The sequence below is a fragment of the Rhododendron vialii genome, chromosome 10a, assembly GCF_030253575.1.
Source record: "Rhododendron vialii isolate Sample 1 chromosome 10a, ASM3025357v1".
In the NCBI taxonomy this organism is placed as follows: domain Eukaryota; kingdom Viridiplantae; phylum Streptophyta; class Magnoliopsida; order Ericales; family Ericaceae; genus Rhododendron; species Rhododendron vialii.
Genome location: NC_080566.1, coordinates 4404957 through 4425161, shown reverse-complemented (window position 1 = coordinate 4425161; position 20205 = coordinate 4404957). Strand labels below are relative to the sequence as shown.

The following is a 20205-nucleotide window of genomic DNA, read 5'->3' as shown; positions in this document are numbered from 1 at the left end:
TTTCCTCTTCTGATAAATCCATCCAAGAAGCAGTCACGAAAGCGATGTATCACACTTGATCATGCCTTCTATCTCTCTCTATATATATAAGTATATGAAGCTACTTTAAAGCTTTCATTTGAGACATATAAAAGGAAGAGAGAGAAACAGAAAGGAAAGAAAAAGAGAAATTCAGGAGGAAGAAGGTTAATTTTATACTAATCCATCCAAGTTATGCTTTCTTCTTTTCTTTTTTTTTGACATTTTTGACATTGTTTGTGGTGTCAGAGCTTACGAGCAAAAACTATAAGTTCAGGGAGATGAAACGAGTTAAAATGGCGGGATCATCATTTGTTTGGATGATGATACTGGGACTGGGACTGGGACTGCAGATGCAGGTTGAGATAGCTCGAGCTCAAAATCAGACAAATGGTACTACACCTGCTGCCGAAGGTGCGCGCTTCAGTTCTCATCACAAAGATCTCTTCTTTTTCTTTTTCCTTTTTATTTTCGTCTTCTTGTTATTATTATTATTTTTTTAAATTTCCTCTCCTTCCGTAAGTTATTTTTTGCATTTTGCCCCCATGGTCCGACATTCCCCAAAACCACGAATCCCATTCCCTTCTTTTTCTCCCAAATCATATCAGATCAAAAACAAGAGAGAGGAGGAGGAGGAGGAGGAGGAGAGAGAGAGAGCCCATACTCGATCCCTGCGATTCCGTTCTTTTCCCAAACTATATTGTTTTGGAAAATACTATTTTTCATTTGTCAACAAAATACCAAAAAATAGAAGTTTAAAGTTTATTTTTTTAAAAGATTATTTTATTACATGTTAAATATTTTACATTGAATTGAAACGAACGGAGCCTCAGTGATTCGCAACCATCTTCGGTCTTTTTATTTGGGGAAATGAAGTCTCATGCATTGCATATATGCACATCATGTGGGATAGTTGCCTTCCACAATTGGACAAATGTTGCCAATCAGACTCAATATATGTATAAATATGGTAGTTGAGGGACGAACTAGGTACAGTTGATACTCCGTTGATAGAGGACGTTTACAAAATTTGAATAGTCTTTCTCCTCCGCTCAATCCAGCTGAGTGTAGTTTCATATGGAAATGAGGAAATGGAGTAGTAGTTTGACAGAATAAGTAAAAAAAATTGTCTCCAAGTATGAAGCAAAGAAAAACGACTAAGATTTTACTGAAGGATCATGGAACGATTACCTAATTATACATAAGTAGCTTTTGAATTTTTGAGTTGCAGTTATCCTGTATACTGAATTTGTTGTGTTTGATTTATGAATTTGGCGGGCAGTGGATGCTTTGAACTCCATCCTTAGAAAATTGGGTGTTTCGGCATCAAACCAATTTGAAATTACCGATGAACCATGCGTTGGATTCGCCACCAACGACTCTATCAGCCTCGGGAACGGAGGTGCAGCTCACAATCCCGGTTTCAAATGCAAATGCAATGGGACTGTTTGCCACATTACTGGTCTGTAAGTGACAAATGCTTGGACTTTTCACCACATGCCCCATATGTTTGCATAAGGTCCATTTGATACTTTTTTCAACAAAAGCCGCAATTTGTCAAACACGTTCAGCAACTTCTTTTAATGAAAAATTAAAATAAAAATGCTAACCCATCGAGGCCTAGTGGGTGGTTGTTAGGTTCCAAAAGTGTGTTGGAGTGTGCACAAAATGTATTGAAATATGTGAATTTGTTTTATAGTGTGTGAAGATTTATCAAATTTTGTCTCTATATATCTATCTAACCAATGCTCAATAGGCGGCGGTCAGCATAACCGTCTAAAAATAATGATGGCATAGCATGTCGAACTTCAAGAAAGAGCTTGGTCAAAATGGAAAAAATGTTGAATTGTTGGGAACTTGTCTGAAAGATTGGGTTGGACCGTAATATACAGTGATAGCTCACCACTTAAAAGGTTTAGCCTTTTAAGTGGATATGGGTCATTCAAGGTATATTGGGTCTAAGTGATGTGGTCTGGAATCTGTGGATACTCCCAAACTGATTGGGCCTACGCGCACAAGAAAGAACCTCAAGCGGATCAGTCTCCCAACAGAATAGACGAATGGGGTTAAGGGAATAGGCAGACATAAGCAGTGAATGTGTTATGGATAAGTTAGAAGTGACAATAATGAAAGATCGAATGAGAGAAAACCATTTGAGATGGGATGATCATTTGCGGTGTAGTTTATCGTAAAGAGGATTTTTAATGATGTTGAGGGTGGTAGAGGAGATACAAGAAGGCCGAGTATAACTTGGGTTGCGGTAGTAAATTAAGGAATATATGATTGCTTTACATGTGACCAGAATACCATTTTCAGTAGAACCCATTGGAGGGAAGTGATCTGCATAGCCAATCCCAATAATTAGTTCAAATTCATGTTGAGTTGAGTTCATGTTAAGTTCATTTTTAAACTCTTCCAGCAATTTGCATGCTGTAATGAACTGTGCAGTTGAAATTCAAAACCATGGTTTTATGAACTATTATCTCTTTGCAATGTTTGTTGAAGTCCTTCACTTACTACTTGCTCTCTTTCCCATGTCTGTGACAGCAAAGTCTATGCGAAAGGGGTTGCTGGTCAAATCCCAGACGAGCTATGGAGTTTAGCTTACCTCACTGAGCTGTATGTTTCTCATTAAACGTTCAAGTAAATGAAGTATTGTCGTCCTTCTATGATATGTTTTCAGAGCCGGCCCTGACTTTTCGGTGGATTAAAGTGAAAATTAAAAATAAGGCCTCTTTTGTTGGACTATAATAATGGATAAGAAAGTAGGAGGGGCCCTTACAATTCAGAATTTTTTGGAGGCCTAAAGTGGCCGCAACACTTGCTTTAGGTCTGGGCCGGCTCTGTATGTTTTTCTCTATCCAGCAGCTCACCATATTCTGTCTGCTATGCATGATTGGGCATTTTCCTCAGTAGGTTCTTTAAAAATTCTGTCATCATACTATGCTGCTAAGTTTCTTCCATGTATGCAGGAACTTGGCCAAAAATAACCTGACTGGCTCTGTGTCTCCGTCCATTGGCAATCTAACTCAAATGCAGTACATGTAAGCCACCTTACTTTTTGACTAAATTTTTTTCCAGGTCATTAATATTTGGTAAACGTGTGTAGCTCAACTCATTTACTATTCGGACACCTCATTTGATGTTTCTCAGGAACCTGGATCATAATTCATTTTCCGGGGAGCTTCCAAAGGAACTTGGGAATCTTACTGAATTATTAATACTGTATGTTATGCTTAAATCTGTACGGGTTCTAAGAGACAAGTTGGTGTTCCTATTTTCTTGATTGCAATGCAACTTGATGGATATATGCCCGAATATCTAGTTTATGCTATTGCAGTTGGTTTTTCCTTCAATCTCATTTTTGCTATGGTGGTTTGAGCCTTTGAGGACTCCAGTCCATTGAATGTTGGAATCATTCATGCTAAAAATTGTAATTCATATACCCTTTTTGTGAATGTCCTTTATAATATTACCTATTTAAACTCTGTTTTTGAAATTTTCCAGGGCCTTTAGCTCAAATAACTTCTCTGGCCCACTGCCATCAGAGCTTGGGAAGTTGACAAAATTAGAGCATCTGTAAGTGATGAGGCATTGCTCACTCTTTATTAAATTGTCCAGAAAAAGTGATGCTTCAATTATTGTTGGGCTGCATGCATTAGGCCTGAATAAATTCTTGTGTTATTGCAACTGAGTTGTTATATGTATTTTCATCATGCTCATCATACAGATGAAGATGTCACTAATGTGTGAGCTGCTTAGATGTGGAAGCTCACCAAACACATTTCCCTTCTTTCCTCTTTGCACCCCGTTAAACAGTCTTTCTGTAGTCTGTGCAATAATTTGGAAAAATAGGCAATGTTCCCAGCTGAGTTAGCTGTAGCTTTGGATGGTGAGGTGATGTACCTGTTAGGGGATATTGATATCCCACTAAGGAGAGTAAGGCCGGTGACACTTGAGTACCTGATCATTTTTCTTTGTTTTTATTGCAACTTATTTACTACGAGACTACAACATACAGAATCCATGACGGTAGATGGAATTATTATTTTTTAGTTAGAAGAGCCAAAAGGTATTGTGGTGATGTGATGATCTTCAGACAATACAAGTGATGGTCGCTATAAACGAGATATAGGAGCAGCTATGAGACCTAATCACTACAGTTTCTCAAAACTGTCCTGTCCAGTAAACACTAACCTTATTCTGATGTAGTCGCAAATCGCAATTAGCACTCAGAACCTATAGGCAACAAGTTTCGTCCAGGATTCATCATTTTTTTGTCTATCCAGGATTCATCATTTTTTTGTCTATACGCCCCCATGGGAAGGAGAGTTTCTTTTGTGGGGGTATTTACAGTTGAAAGGCCAATACATTTTCTGGTATCTTTATATTCTGCAGTATAAGCACAATCCTTTCTACCCCCTGAAGCCACGGGCAGAACATCTCCAAAGCTCTGTTACTAGATATAAAGCTCTGTTATGTGTGTCATGTACCTTTCTACTCATTGGCCTATTTTTTGTGACCTTATCTCATGGGTTTTCACCTCTTGATTTATCTAGATGATCAATACCCCCTCCATCCCATATTCTTGGTCCTATTTTCGATTTCAAATTTTGAAGCGGACAAGCATTTAGTGTATTGGGATTCAAATTCAATAGCATTATTTGCTAACTTGCCCCTACTTTTCCCACTTTCGAGTGCATAGCTGTTTATAATGGATAGCTTTCAAAAATTACAAACTTTTTGCTCTGACTTTTCATAATGGACAATATTTTTCAGACACCCAAAAAGAAAAAAAAAGGATTGAGAATATGGGACTGAGCGAGTACTTAAATTAATGCCTGGTGTTGAGGAGAAAGAAGTATAGCATTGTCTCAGGAACATTATTGTACTTGACAGGTACATGGATAGTTCGGGAGTTAGTGGACCCATACCTTCAACATTCGTTGATCTCCAAAACATGCAAGTAATGTAAGAGAATTCTGATTTATCTTTCTTCTCATCTCATCAACTGAAAACATTTGTGTTCAAATTATTTTTATCTTTGATCCAATTTACCAAAGAAGAGTTTGGGGATCTTAGGTGGGCTCAAGACAACGAACTCACAGGTAGCATACCTGACTTCATTGGGAGTTGGTCAAATCTTACTCAATTGTAAGCAATCTTCGATACTGTGTTCTCTTTATTTCCACAATCACGCTTGAATTTTAGATTTATGTATGACATTGGGATACTTGTGACACTGTTCAGAAACTTCTCTTGCATAGTTGATGAATCAACTTTACCTTAATCTTCTGTAGGAGGTTTTGGGGAAACTCCTTAGAGGGTCCGATACCATCAACATTTTCGAACTTAGCTGCCCTTGAGGACTTGTGAGTTCTCTTACAATAGCTTTTGAATTTTGTTCATTTTTGGAGTATTATTAAGTCTCATCTTCTATTTTCTTGTATAACAACGCTAATATAGGAGAATAAGTGATTTAGCTAATGGAGGCTCTTCACTGGCGTTACTTGAGGATATGAAGTCTCTGAAAATCTTGTAAGGCGATATTGTTGCAGCTAACAAATCTTTTGTGCTAATTTCTCATTTTTCATTCTTCTCCATTGCTCTTTTACAAAACTAATCGAATGTCATGTGGTTTCATGTCCCGCAGAATTCTAAGGAATAACGACATTTCTGGTTCTATCCCATCCAATATTGGAGATTATCAAAACTTGTCACATCTGTAAGTCGTAGCTGTTAATCATGGGTTGGCTCTCATATACTTCAACCTGAAAATTGGGCAGTTGATATTTAGGTTGAGGAAGTGGGGGTGAAAACCCGAAAGATAACTCCACGAAGTAAAAATTTGTTGGTGTCTTCACGTTATTATCTCGTAGTAGTTTACTTGTTGTTTCTGACAACAATGGTTTATTCAATATCCCAGGGATTTGAGCTTCAACAATTTAACTGGATCGATTCCTGATTCTCTGTTCACTTTGAGTTCTCTCTCTTACCTGTAATAAATGTATCTTGCTCTTTGTTCATTTTCAAATACCTTCCCGACATACACTCTTTGTTGCTTAAAGTAGTTCTTTATGCTCAGGTTTCTTGGGAGTAACAAGTTTACTGGTAACATTCCTCAACAAAAGAGTACTTCTCTCCTCTATATGTAAGTACATCTTAGATGTCGATCCACAGTTTAATTAAATCGTATGCAGGTGGTGTTATCCAAAAAACTGTCTTTTTAGGTTGAGAACTTAATGGTTATCAGAATAAACAAACTTTTCTTTTTTAAAGATGGAGTGAGGGAAATCTAAAATATTTGGACATACGCTAGAATTTTCTTTGCCTCTTAATCTGTCTGTGATGATTTACCTTTTTTTTATTGCTTTATTTTTCTTGATGGATGATTTTCACACTAAAATTAGGTTTCCAGAAATATTATTTGTACATGTTTGGAACAGCTTCAGAGAAGTCTTCAATAAAGTGTATGTCCTATTAATGCCTCTATAAGATGGAAAACACATGAAATAAGCGTGGTTTAATATCTGTGGGGGTTAGGAGTGGCACCAGGCATGACCTATCCTTCCGGGAAGATGGTGGGCACTACTATGGCTCAAGGCCGCTGGAGGTGGGCGAGGTGAGTGCTCGGGGCAGCTTGAGAGAGAATGCTTGGTGGTTGTCTATCCAGTGTGTATTGAATGTCCTTGAATGCGTGTCTTTGATAAGTGTCAAGCCGTCCCTATATATGAGACTTGGGGGAAGGGAAAGCCACCTTGTGTGGGTAGCTACATCCCAGTTGGTGCGGCAGGATGGGAGTTGACTAAACATCTTTTATGAGTTAAGATCCGTTCGTAGGGCTTGTATCACGAAACTCACAGAGGCAAGTTTGTGTGCTATATGGAAGGTCGTGCCATTAGTCTGGTTGTTAGGTGGTAGAGGCATGATACACCCTCCTAGGTGTCAGGACTCAAGAGGTAGCTAAGATACGTCTTCCATCCTGTTGGCCGATATGTCTTATTTAAGTAGATGGAGATATCATGGAGGTTCCTCTTAAGTGTCACAATGTGCGCTAATAGTTCCTTTTAAACATCAAAGAAAGACAATTAGGAATCTAAGTCGGTCCATCAATTATTTGCTTGGATGAACTTTCACCGTCATGTTGCGCTGCTACTGTGTTTAATTGTGGGGAGACATGGAGAAAAAAACATAAGGGTTCTCGATTAGAACAGATTGGTTTTAGAAACTGATACGTGATGGTTCATGTAATCATAGTAGTATGTAAGGCTCTTAACGAAAACAAAGGCTTACCAAACCTAGCCCTCCTAAGCATTGTGTCCAAATGAATTTGGGCCGGCTACATGATCCTTTTTCGCCATACCACTCTGTCAACAGGATGGAACATCTACTGAACATTCTCCTTATGTTATTGCTTGCAGAGATTTGTCATACAATGGATTATCTGGGAGCTTTCCTTCTTGGATCAACCAAACAGGCCTACAACTGTATGTAAACTTTCCACCCTTTTTTTAATGTCTCTCTTTGCTTTTATGTTCAAAGTTTGTGGTTTACTATTTGTTAGGAAAAAATGTGAATTTTCACTTACCAAATCTCGCTCATGTGAAAAAAAAATCATCTACCAGGCTACTCACATCCAGAGCCTTACGCTGGAAAATTCTTCTATTTGTTCACCCCACAAGCAGTAAATAGTTGCAGCAAGAGAGAGCTAAAACTCATCATTGCTAAAGGGTTACCCTTCCTGTGATTTTGAGCCCAACTAATCTCAGCAATAGCCCCATAGGATCTCCAGCAGTTAGATTCTTCATCAGCGGAGCCTTCCACGCAGCTGCAGAGAACTAGAATTCGACAAAATAGGTGGCAATGACTTTCAAGCCCAGAACAACACAACACATAGTGAGTTTCAGTGCTCACACCCCAAGCAGCCAATCTCATGTGCCAGTAGCGAACCCTCCCATAAAAAGCTAGCCACTGAATAAAAGCCCATCTAGGTACTCTGTGCCCAAACCAGATAAGCTTGTGCCATAGTTGAGCCTGATGTCTCACCCTCAAAGCCTCGCAAGCAGATATGGAAGTATATCCTCCAGAACTAGAAGGAAGCCATACCACCCTGTCTGATTGTGAGGGGTCACTGGTCAGGGTATGAGCCCTTGTATTAATAGTAACAGTATTCCTACGTCTAGGCCACCTCCAAATACCAAACCAAACCAAACGGAGCCATGTATTCCAATCAATTGGGGTCGCCACCACCTCCAAATACCATTAGTTAGAAGAGCACAACAATGCATATAGCATGGGATTTTACCGCTGTCAAGAACTTGAGTTGGAGATGAACACTGTAAAACTTTGTCGCATACTGGCCATGTATATTAGTCTGCATTTTTTATGAAAAATAACTATAGACACTAAAATTTCAGCATGATTTAATGTCATCCAATTAATTGAGGTAATTAAGTAATGTTAATTAATTGAAAGTCAAATGTTGGTCAAAGCCTTCAAATAAATATCGGGTTCATGAAAATTATGGGCTTAATCCATTTGAGAAACAGTGAAGACCAAAATAAGTTGGGCTAACATAATTAGCCAAATGGGTCAAGAAATTGGGCTAGCCCAAAGATAAAGGCCTCTCAATTCAACCTAGAGTAAATATTAAAAATATTCTCTCTCTTTTGACCTAGAGTCATTCCTTAAATAAGAGCCAAACATCTTCTTTTATAGGAAATGAAGTCAAAAAGTCAAATCAAGGAAAATATTCCATGAAGATCTTGCCAAGCTTAGCACCCTCTCCTTCAGGCTCTTTTTTTCTTTTTCCAGACTATATACATCAGTGGGGGTTAGTGAGGTGTTAGTATGTTAGTCAACGGGGGCCCAAAGGCTATCTATAGTCCTGAAACCCCGAGCCTGCTCCCCATGGGACTCGAACCTTGGTCACCACTGGGGAGAGAGGAGAACAAACCACCTATGCTAGCATGGTGTTCTCAATAGAGGCTCTTAGGAGGGAGAAAGGGACTAGTGGCTAACACTCTTGCACAAGCTCTCAATCACCTTAAAGAGTTCAAGATCCTCAAACACTAAAACAATGTGCCGATTCTCCTGTGAGTTCTACCACGACTATGTTCTGCATCTCAAGACTCAGAGTTTTCAAGTTCAATCTCTTCCTTAAAGAGATTTAACGACAATTGTTCGAGATCAAGCAATTCAAGCCCTCGATCAAACCCATTTTCTTCAAGCTTCTTACTGAAAGACTAGAAGAAATAGTCAAGCAGTTCAATTTGACAACAAGCTTCTAGAGCCGTTAGATTACGACTTTATTGGAGATCGAATAAGTGGATTTTGTTTTTTTTTTGTTTTTAAGACCATATTATAGAGGATTGTACCCTTTATTTAATTCAAAATCAATGAAATTATTATTTTGTGCACCTTTTTTGGCGTTCTTTATTGTAGGACTTGAATTTGTGTGTTTACATGCAATTACAAAATATTTGAAGTTGCAGACAAGAAGGGGAAAGAAGATGATTTTCAAACGGGGAAGAAAGATTTTGCAAAACTGAAAACCCAAAAATAAGAAGTGAATTTCTGTAAACCGTCACAAAATTTCTTTGATTATATCCAGAATCAAATATGTGGTGGTTGGAAAGACGGCAACAGTCCTTGTTTAGGGCATTGGGTAAACCCCAAAAGAATTTTTAGAGAAATCCATACTTTATGATTTCATCTTTTACAAAGCAGTTTTGAGAAGACAGATTTTGGAAAAATGGGTGGTTCCATTAGAGAGAGATGATATACACAGAGAAGGTAAAGTTTAGCGAGTGCATTAAGGGCGATAACCCTATTGGCCCTAGTGCATGCAACTGGCACACAATTCCTGTGTGATATACACTTTTAGAAGCAAATAATTTCAATTGGTAACATTAAATACACTCCTCTCAAGTAAACCCATGGTCCCCCGAAAACAAATAACTCAATTGGAGTCAAGTAATCCAATTATTTGCGAGATTGCCAAACCATCAGTTCAGTTGTTGAAAATTATGTTTGGAATGTCATTTTCAACACTATGATGGAATCCTGAAATAGTTTGAGTGCCAACTCAAAAATTGTGATTTTTTTTCCATAAGTTTTTCATGATTGCATAATTTTGAGTTTTGTGTAATTTGTGTGTCCTTGCATTGATACGATTCTCTTGAAGCTAACATTGCATTATTCTTGTATGTGATATGCAGTAATCTAGTTGCCAATAACTTCATAATTGGACCTACAAACGACAGGTGATTCTTTCCCTTGTGTATGTTTTTAGTTTTATTTTTGTAGCCTTTGAACAGTAATGATGTCAAAGGAAAGTTCATTGATTTCCCGTTATAGTGGTTGCGTGTTGATCATCATGAGTTAGTCACAAGTGCCTTGTCCAGTGGTGTAGTCAGGAGCTCATTCACCGGGTTCATTTGTCAAATATTTAACTTTATGAAAGCTATCAAATCCACTTTCACAAGATAGATAAAGTAGAGGGTCCAGTGCTCTTATTTTTCCCAAGATTTTTGTTCTCCTTTAGCAACATGGAGCCTAAGTTGAGGCATGTGCATTGCATATAGAGGGAATGTCCATCAATTACTTGTGTGTGAGAGGGAGAGGGGTTTGCTTTGTTGGGTAATGATGGAGAAGTGAGTGAACAGAAGACAAAAAGAGTAGGTACCTAAAGGCTAGATTTGTGTAGTTAAGTTTGTATGAAGAAGTTGATATTTTTAGTTTCTTTAGGGTCAAAATTGTCCAAAACAATTGCATAAAAAGAAGTGCAAACAAGATGAAGAGGCATATGGATTGATTACTGGGTTCATATGAATTTTACCTCAGGTTTATTTTATGGAACTCCCTATAATCTTGCATATTTATGCATATATAGGCAAGTTTTCTTTGTAAAATTTCACTGGGTTAATTTGACACCACAAAGTGAGATGTAGCCCTGCCTATTCCTGTATCGGCAGTCAAGAATTAATGGGTACTATTGTAGAAACAGGTTGGCACCTGATCTGCATCTTTTGACCCTGAAAGTCATGACCGGCCAAGCGGGTATTACGCCGCTAAAGGCCTGCTGATAAAATAATTTAGGGATTTCTAATATCATTGTCATTTTGAACGATAAAAAAATCAAAAGTATGCGGAAGCGTAGTATAAACAACGTAATCCCAGAGCATCTAAGTGTACAGGTATAACAATTACAAACCAATAGACAACTTATGATTGCCCACGTAGCACGAACGGACATTAAGTAGTCGATTGCTATACACACTATATATTCCCTGAAGAAAGGGAAATATTTGCATAAGCAGAAGCTCGTGTGAGATACGTAATACCCAGGTTACAAGTTTGGCCATGGAAATGTTTTTACATCGTATAATGCCTCACTTACAATAGGAGCAAGATAGAATTAAATCAAATCATCCGAAAGCAACATCAACATCAGATACTTTCACGTCATTCGTAATAGTCCAAGTAGAAGGACTCTTCATGGTTTCATAGGTAGGATCAAAATAGTACCATTGTTGGACGGCCTAGCAAGAACATAAGGGGAGCGACCCCTAGGTCAGAAAGAGCGACCTTATGATATCGATACCACTTAGGGTGCCTGGCCTGCACCCCTCCCTTACTTCCATGTGTCCCTAGCCTCTTTACTGTCTCCTAGGACTTGGGACACCGTATGAACATAACATAGGAAAAAAAGTCTGAGTAATTCATAGAATTCATGTCCCCAAATCATATTCCATGGTCCACATCCCGCCATAGCACGGTTTGCTAAAAATAACAAGTTTCATAAATAAACACATGATTCACATTTTCCAGCATTTGAAAGAAATTAACAATTCGCACCAAAACATTTAAATAAAATGCATGTAACCAAGGTATTGCGTAACTCACTGAAATGTTGCATCAAACTTGTCGTGAAATTAAACTATTCTGAAAAGCTTGCACTTAACATAAAAATATGGACGGTTACTCACAAAATTACTCTTATTGTTAATGTAATTAAAGTTAGGCTAGTATCATAATTAGTACTTAGATCGAAGCATAATTCCTGCAACTCAACTGAGGGTAAAACACATAAATTGAGGGCTGTTTTTCCATATTCTAATCCTGGGGTCATACCATCATAATTTTAATTACTTGGGCTAGATTGCCTCTACCCCATTAGAATAGGGGACTTGGTGTAATTTCTCAAAAAGTCCCAATTCCCATCAGTAGTTTTATCGAAAATTTCCATTTCTGGCGTTGGCGACCGGTATCAATGGCTACTCATTTTAGACTTGTAGAAGGAGTCTAAGATTGCAATTGGAACTAAATTGTTCGTAAGTTGGTCCATGGCAGCAAGTCTGGGTTCTGAAATTATTTGCTGGAAGAGTAAAGTTGCTATTTGAGTTTGCAAGTGGGTCGTGTGGGGGAGATGCATGAGGTGGAGAGGCGAGGAGGGTAACCGGAGTGACTGTGAGGTGGCTGGCAGCCGTGACTGCAATTAACCCAGTACTGCGTGCTTTCGTGCACTATACATGTGCGTGTTCTGTGTGTGTGTGTGTGTTTTCGTGTGTGGATGTGAGTTAGTATAAGTTTTATTTACTCCAATATACTACTGTATAATCTACAGATGTAAAATTACTACTGTAATACTATAACTTAAAAGGTTGAGAAAGAAATTTCCGAGGGGAAAAGAAAGGAAATTCCGGTGAGATTGAGATAGGGCGGGACATCAAGCGTCGGGTGTCGGGGTTCCGTACTGGAGTTCTCTTACAGAAATACTACCATGTTTGGGTTTTTTTGGGGTCATTTCACAAACCCATCAAATAGCAATCACAATGAAGCACTACTATTTTCGAACTCCCCTTACAGAAATTAAAAAAAAAAAAACCACAAATGAGGAACACAAAATTAATTCTAAAGAAGCGAGAACAAAATAACAAAGAATAATTCGCTAAACAAATGGTAGTAGACAATGGCAATGGCTTACATTGGTTTATTGTGACAAAGGACCAAGTATTCCCCCACAGTATGCACAATTGTTCCAAAGAGACGGAGTTGCAGGAGATCAAAAAAAAAAAAAGAGTTGCTGGAGATCATAATTGAAATGAACTTCTTCTCCATTTGGAAGAAGGCTGTTCGAAGGGAGGCCAGAAGGGGAATTGTAGAAGCAGTTAACTGGGAAAACGGGAACATGGCACATGGGTGCTATTTTGTCATGATGATTTTGAATAACTGCCATGCCAATTTATGTTTTTACCCTCCAAAATTTTAACATGTGTTCACACAAATTCGTGGGCATTTTTGGAAGAGTAAAATGTGAGCCAGCCTCAAAGGAGAGTCCACACCAAATGGTGCTCTCCCTAAATAGATTAGAATAGATTGTCCTAACATGTTCTCTTGGTTTTATATTTTTGGCTTAACAATTTACACTTCCACGGAAGTTTAGAATGGAACAACAAACTTTCTGTAATGAAACTGAACACATGATATATCCGTTTCTTTCCTTGCTGTCAGTGTTCTGCCTTCAGGATTGAGGTGTCTCCAAAGGAACTTTCCCTGCGGCCGCAATCATCCTGTCTGTGAGTGCAATTCAGAAATTCCCCTTTACTTCGATTCTAAGAGTATAAATTTACATCCATGATGTGAGGTTGCAAAAGTAGAAATTTACATCCATAATTTGAAATTAGTGTACCTTTGAGGAGTGTTATTAATCGAACCGATTGTAAATGTAGGTCAAGTATAACTACTAGTAACTCTTTGATGGCTTGATACGCCTTTTTGGCTCATTTCCTAATATTTTCAGCTTTATCTTTTTTGATGAGGTCCTAGGTCCAAGTCTCGCAATCTGTGTTTGCTCCCACATTGTATTTGTTATTTGGAAGTTCATTTTACCCATCTTTGTGCACCATGTTCATTTCAATGTCTTCATCTTTGGAAGTGTGAGATTGGGTTGCATGTGGTGTTAGATAGCTTGATATACCATTCTAATTATGTTATTGTGCACTCTATGAGATTGGGTCACATTCTCATGGGGGTGTTAGATAGCTTGATATACATTTGTTTAGCTCATTTCGTAAAAGCTAAAGCTTTTATAGCAGGAGATTCTTTTTGATATTTAATTAGCTAAAGTGTAAGTTCAACATTGTAATCGTTACGACTTCAATTAATAAGTATTGAGCATATACTGCAGTAAGGCTGTGGCCTCTTGTGTATGCTTTCTTTCCCTTTCTCCTCAACATTCTGCATATAGGAGGGAAAGAAATAGGCGGAATTTTGAGGATGAACAGTTGTCGATACGTGCACTTAAATTGGCTTTGCTTAGGTCCTTATATTTTCGAATTATAGAGGAACTTTGTCTTTTCCCCTTTTTGTTGGTGGAGTTTAGGGGAGAGTTACATTTTGGGGGGGCTTAAAATTAAATATTTTTGTATATTCTTCCCCTTTTTTATTTTGCTGACGTGCTTGGGCAACGCCCCTTTGGCGTCCTCCTAATACCTATTAACCTATACATGGGTGAGGTAATTATGGAATCAGGATCTTTCAAGTGGACCATATGAGGATAGAGATCTTCAAAATGCAAATAAAGTTTGTACTTTTCTGGTGGAGTGCGAATTCATTTTGATGTCAATATGCAAATTCAGAGGTCATCAATGTCAAGGAAAGATTTGAAAATTTGAAATTTGTTAGCGGGAATTATTGGGATATGAACTAATAAGTGCATGAGGTTATTTTTATAGAACAGCTAGAAGGTAGGAATTAATATTGTTTCCTCATCTTGTCAGTTTTTACTTCCTGCAATTTTTGATCAAGGCTTCTAAAATTTAGTGTAGGAGAAAGAACAAACCTAAATTTGTCTCTAATGGTTGAGAATTCCCACGTCAACATTGCATTGAACCCATTACCCTTAACGTGCATGTGAATGATGTTTCTTTTTTGTTACTTGACAGCACCTATTTGATTTCGATCTGACAAAATCCTCTTTCCCCTTGGTTTACAGATGACAACTTTTCAGTTAAGTGCGGTGGTCCCGAAACTAATTCTACTAATCATCAGATTATATATGAGAGGGATAATGAGACCCTGGGTCCGGCTACATATTATGTGGCTAGTACAGACAGGTGGGCAGTGAGTAATGTTGGACACTTTTGGGACAACAACAATTCTAAATATACAAGTGACTCTTCATCTCAAATTGTTGCAAACACTTCGGACCCACAGCTGTTCTGGACAGCACGAATCTCTCCTGTATCACTCAGATATTATGGGTTAGGGCTTGTGAATGGTAATTATACCGTGAGGCTGCAGTTTGCAGAGATAACAATCCTGAATTCTCCTTACGGTTGGGAAAGTCTTGGAAGGCGTGTTTTTGATATATACATCCAGGTCTGTGCTCAGTTATGAAATTGGATTTTAAAACTGATGTTTCTGTTCTCTGTTAGACCAAACCTTTTGTTGCCACCTTTCGGTTCATTTGGAAAAGTTTCTCTAGATTTCCACCTCATCATTATGTGTGTGTCACTCAACGTTAAAGTTTGTTAAATGGCAGGGTGGAGCACTCTATGAGCTATCACCCCAGAGTGCTGGGAATGGTGGACTGGGTTTAGGTCCAAACTTTGGTTCTTGTTCACTCAAAGTGATGCCTTTCTACTTAAAACAAATTAAATTAGATTCCTATGATGAACAATGAAGGAATAGTAAAGAGAAGAACAATAACAGAAATGAAGAAGGGAGGAAAGATGTGCTATAAAGTGACGAGGGAGAGACAATTGCACCAGCCGAAAGGCATCATGTTTGAGTGAACAAGTGATGCCTTATCCATTCTCTCCTCTCTTTATGATTGCACCAGCCACTTTCACTTTGAGATTAATCCCCAGAATATTTTTCCTGAATGTTGCCACAAGCTTCTTAGTTTATTAATGTGTTCCCTTTCCCGTATGTTACTCCTATGCGTGAGTATTCGGTCCAAACATGGGAGACAAGAACTGCTACCTTGATTTCTTCTCAGAATTTCATCAATTGAACTCCAAATTCATAAATACTTCTATTAAAAAATTAGTAAAAGACACCTGTGCTTTCTAGCAATCCGTCTTTTAGTAATTCATCTCTTTGTTCATATTCAACTGTTTCTTCTTTAATTGTTTGCTTCTTAAGGTATCAACATGTTTGTTCCAGGGGAATCGGGTACGGAAAGATTTTAACATAAAGAAGGAGGCCAGTGGGAACTCTTTCCAAGCTGTTCAGGAGGATTTCCCGGCTCAGGTATCAGATAATTACCTTGAAATCCATCTATTTTGGGCTGGTAAAGGGACTTGCTGTATACCCACTGCTGGTACATATGGACCTTCTATTTCAGCAATCAGTGTCACCCGAGGTAATATGATCAACAAATATTTGATGCAAGTTTAGAAATTTAAGTCTCATATTTTAGGATGTTGATAGCAATTTTCTAACAACTACGATATTATACAGATCCAACCGGCAAAAAGATTAAGATCGGTTTGATTTTGGGGATTTTTGTTCCTGTTGGAGTTGTAAGCTGTCTATGCATACTTGCGCTATTTTATTTCGTTCAACGAAGAAAGAGGCTAAACAGGAAGAAGGATGAAGGTAAAATACACTCCAAATTTTTTGTTTTCCCACATGTGGTTCTACTCTGGTACTACTCTGGTAGTGGAAATTCTTTGTGAATGCCATTTCAAAACTTATTTTTCCAATGCTGTATGTGTGTTCTTCGGAACATCAGGCTTGCCGAATGCTAGTAATAGTTGTGTGATTCATAGAATGTCTTTAGAGTTTAGAGACATGAGGAATGCTTTGGGAAATGTTCTATTAAACACTATCAGCTGTTCTCCCCAACCAGCAATCCACTACCAAACACCTCCCCTCCCTCCCTCCCTCTTTCTTCCCTTTCAGAAAATACCTTAACCCTCTGGTTCTTAGTAAAATAAGGGAAACAAAGTTAAGAGCCTTATCATAGGAATTTGGAATTGCCCTCAGTTTCCACCAACAGATTAGTATGTTTATGATTTTTTTGATCGGCAAAAGATGAAATTTTATTAAAAACTGGGAAAGGGGGAAGGGAATCCAACAAAAAGTTGGATGAACATCACAAGGACAAAAGCCCAAAACACCTTAAAACAAATTTTTTTTTTATATGTTGTGTTATCTTTCAATTTTCATTGATGAATGTGCCACAGAATGATCATGACCGTCTTTTTCTTACTAAATATGGAAGTTGGGTGACGACTTCCTAAAGAAATTCATAACCAAGTAGTAACTTAGTGAAACTTGCAGAGCTCCTTGGGATCGATGCTAGGCCTTACACTTTCAGTTATGCTGAACTAAAGGCTGCAACAGCAGATTTTAATCCTGCAAACAAACTTGGGGAGGGAGGCTTTGGACCTGTTTATAAGGTAAGTCCTTTGAAAAGATACTGCTTTATGAAATGGCGCAATGGCACCAATCATCTGAAGTACTGCTCCTCTAGGATTTTCTGTACCTAGCTTCTGAGTGAATTATGTCTGCCACGTCATGTCTTTTTTCCTTTTGAATTCATTATGGATGCCTGCAGTGTGCTTGTACCATCACATTTTGTGCCACTGCCTGTCCATTGCGATATTTGTGCAAATAAAATGATGCATGGAAAACCCAAACCCTTGCTATTGGAGATATATTATCAACAAACACTAATTTATTGATCTATACCTTTGTGCCTTTTGTAGATGTCAATAAATGGAGCATAAGAAAATAAAATACCATGGTTGGGACTAGACAATATTTCTCAAGTTTTCTAAACTTTGTACTCAATAGGGAACACTGAACGACAGTAGGGTGATTGCTGTCAAACAACTGTCTGTGGCATCCCACCAAGGAAAGAGTCAATTTGTTGCAGAGATCGCAACAATATCTGCTGTGCAACAACGAAATCTTGTAAAATTGTATGGATGCTGCATTGAGGGAGAGAAACGAATACTCGTTTATGAGTATCTTGAAAACAAGAGTCTTGATCAAGCATTATTTGGTACGACGACAGCACCTTACAGTCTGTACATTAGAATTTCTGTGAATAGGAAGAATACAGGAAAGGTTTAACTATTCGCTTTTTTTTATGAAGGTGGGAAGACAAGCTTGTATCTTGACTGGCCCACTCGTTTTGATATATGCTTGGGAGTAGCAAGGGGTCTAGCTTATCTTCATGAGGAATCTCGGCTTCGCATTGTACACAGAGACGTGAAGGCCAGCAATATTCTTCTCGACTCTGACCTCAACCCCAAAATTTCTGATTTTGGTTTGGCCAAACTTTATGATGACAAAAAGACCCACATAAGTACCCGTGTTGCTGGGACAATGTAAGATTCTCAGCAGTCAAGCGTCATATGTTCTTGCATTATTATTGTTGTAGACATTATATTTTAGTACTGTCCGCAGCTGAAGTAAGAACTTACAAGTGTTGACTTTCATGGTTACTGATGCAGTGGGTATCTTGCGCCTGAGTATGCTATGCGTGGGCACCTTACAGAAAAGGCAGATGTGTTTGGCTTCGGTGTTGTAGCTTTGGAGGTTGTCAGTGGAAGGCCAAATTCTGACACAAGCTTGGAAGCAGAAAAGATGTATCTCCTTGATTGGGTACGATTCACTTTCTTTTTGGCAGTCAATAGCTGTTGGTACAGTATGTGTTTGATCGTGGTTTGGCTGGACCAGTCGACCTTTGTCTAGCGCTTTAATGTAAAAAGAATGAAGCATCTAACAAGGTTATGAACTTGTTATATTTGTTATCCGATCAATTTTGGAAGTGCGCCAAGGAAAATAAATGGATTGGTTATAGCTGTGAAAAAAGGCTAGTTTTTCAACCACTGAACGAAAATGTATTCCATATGCCTCCAAATCCAATTTTAACTGCCTAGTATTTATGCCGTTAAGATTTGCATCGAATACACTCCATTTTAGATCACACCTGGCCCAGCATGGGCTGCCTGCTCCAATTACGTGATCCATAATTTTTGTACTATTCCTCCGGTCAGGAATTCTCATCTTCTTCTTTTAGGCTTGGCATCTGCATCAAAACAACAATGAAGTGGAGCTAGTGGATGATAATTTGTCAGAATTTAACGAGGAAGAAGTAAAACGATTGATACGAGTAGCTCTTTTGTGCACTCAGTCATCCCCACAGGCACGTCCATCCATGTCACGTGCAGTCGCGATGCTTTTGGCCGACGTTGAAGTCGGTGCTGTAACTGCACAGCCTGGATATTTGATGTCTGGCTGGAAGTTCAATGATACAACCAGTTTTATGAGTACTGATACTCAAACTTCGAAAACCGACTATAGCCACTCCAGTTCATCATCAAGTACAAGGGCGATTCCTGATCGAGACACTAAACCTGTGCTCCAAGAGATCATCGGAGAGTAGGCGATGATGTTTGTTATTTCTTCAAGAAATAAACGGAGATTACTGCAAGTAGGTGATGATCGTCTGGATATCACCGGTTTGCCTTTCTCACAATTTAAGCTCATCGCATTTTTGCTTAGCATGTTGCTCGCACCACAATTGTAACTCGCCTCGATTCTGGGACAGGTGACTGAGGTTACAACTGTTGGAGAAACTCTTCCATATTTGCCCTTATTGTTTTACTCTTCCATGTTTTCCTCTTTGTTTTATCAATACATCATTTGGTGTACACCACGAGGATTGCTGTAAAAAATCAGCTCAATCGGAAATTGTGCGTAGAATCGATCAAGCCTCTATCGATATCTGATTGAGCTTATTTTTTTCATAACAATCCTTAAGAAAATGTCTGGTATATTCTCATTTTTATTGACGGTTATTACGAAACACAAAATGTTACAAAATTGATACTCCTATTAACTTCATTCAATATCAGTTCAAGACACATAAAGGCTCGAACCATATTTTGACTCATGATCAATTCATAGATGTTGATATAAAATAAATGGACACTCAAAATAAGTATTTGTTCCAGCATCATTAAGCTACTCCCAATTAATCTCTTCCTTTCAATGTCAACAACAAATTTTTTTTGAAAGGTGAACAGCAATGCAACTGATTACATTAACTAAACTAGAACAAGTACTGGAAAAAAAGAATAGACTGTTAGTAGATTGAACTAAAAATATTTTGATTTTAGACATAAATTAAAATAGAATGGAAGAGAAAGGAATTTGATA

General features: G+C 38.2%; 1 protein-coding gene and 1 long non-coding RNA gene across 3 annotated transcripts; both read left to right on the top strand.

The window, feature by feature from the left end:
- The first annotated feature begins 72 nt into the window (after window positions 1-72).
- LOC131303861 (probable LRR receptor-like serine/threonine-protein kinase At1g56140) lies at window positions 73-19697 on the top strand. Of its 2 annotated transcripts, none has more exons than XM_058330922.1 (25): window positions 73-185; window positions 268-432; window positions 1301-1484; window positions 2566-2637; window positions 2991-3062; window positions 3172-3243; window positions 3526-3597; window positions 4918-4989; window positions 5101-5172; window positions 5319-5390; window positions 5485-5556; window positions 5672-5743; window positions 5945-6016; window positions 6104-6169; window positions 7440-7505; window positions 10239-10283; window positions 13534-13598; window positions 15017-15402; window positions 16192-16390; window positions 16489-16626; window positions 17314-17432; window positions 17830-18040; window positions 18134-18368; window positions 18495-18645; window positions 19064-19697. In XM_058330922.1, exons 2-25 carry the CDS (start codon window positions 300-302, stop codon window positions 19427-19429), a joined length of 3084 nt encoding a protein of 1027 aa, XP_058186905.1. In that variant the 5' UTR covers window positions 73-185; window positions 268-299; the 3' UTR covers window positions 19430-19697. The 2 variants fall into 2 exon arrangements, with proteins under 2 accessions (XP_058186905.1, XP_058186906.1); XM_058330923.1 differs by having other exon boundaries at window positions 74-185; window positions 1301-1480.
- On the top strand, window positions 18656-18855 carry LOC131303862 (uncharacterized). The gene is made up of 2 exons (XR_009192233.1): window positions 18656-18770; window positions 18822-18855. It is a non-coding gene; the product is annotated as an uncharacterized LOC131303862 (long non-coding RNA).
- Window positions 19698-20205: the final 508 nt, after the last annotated feature.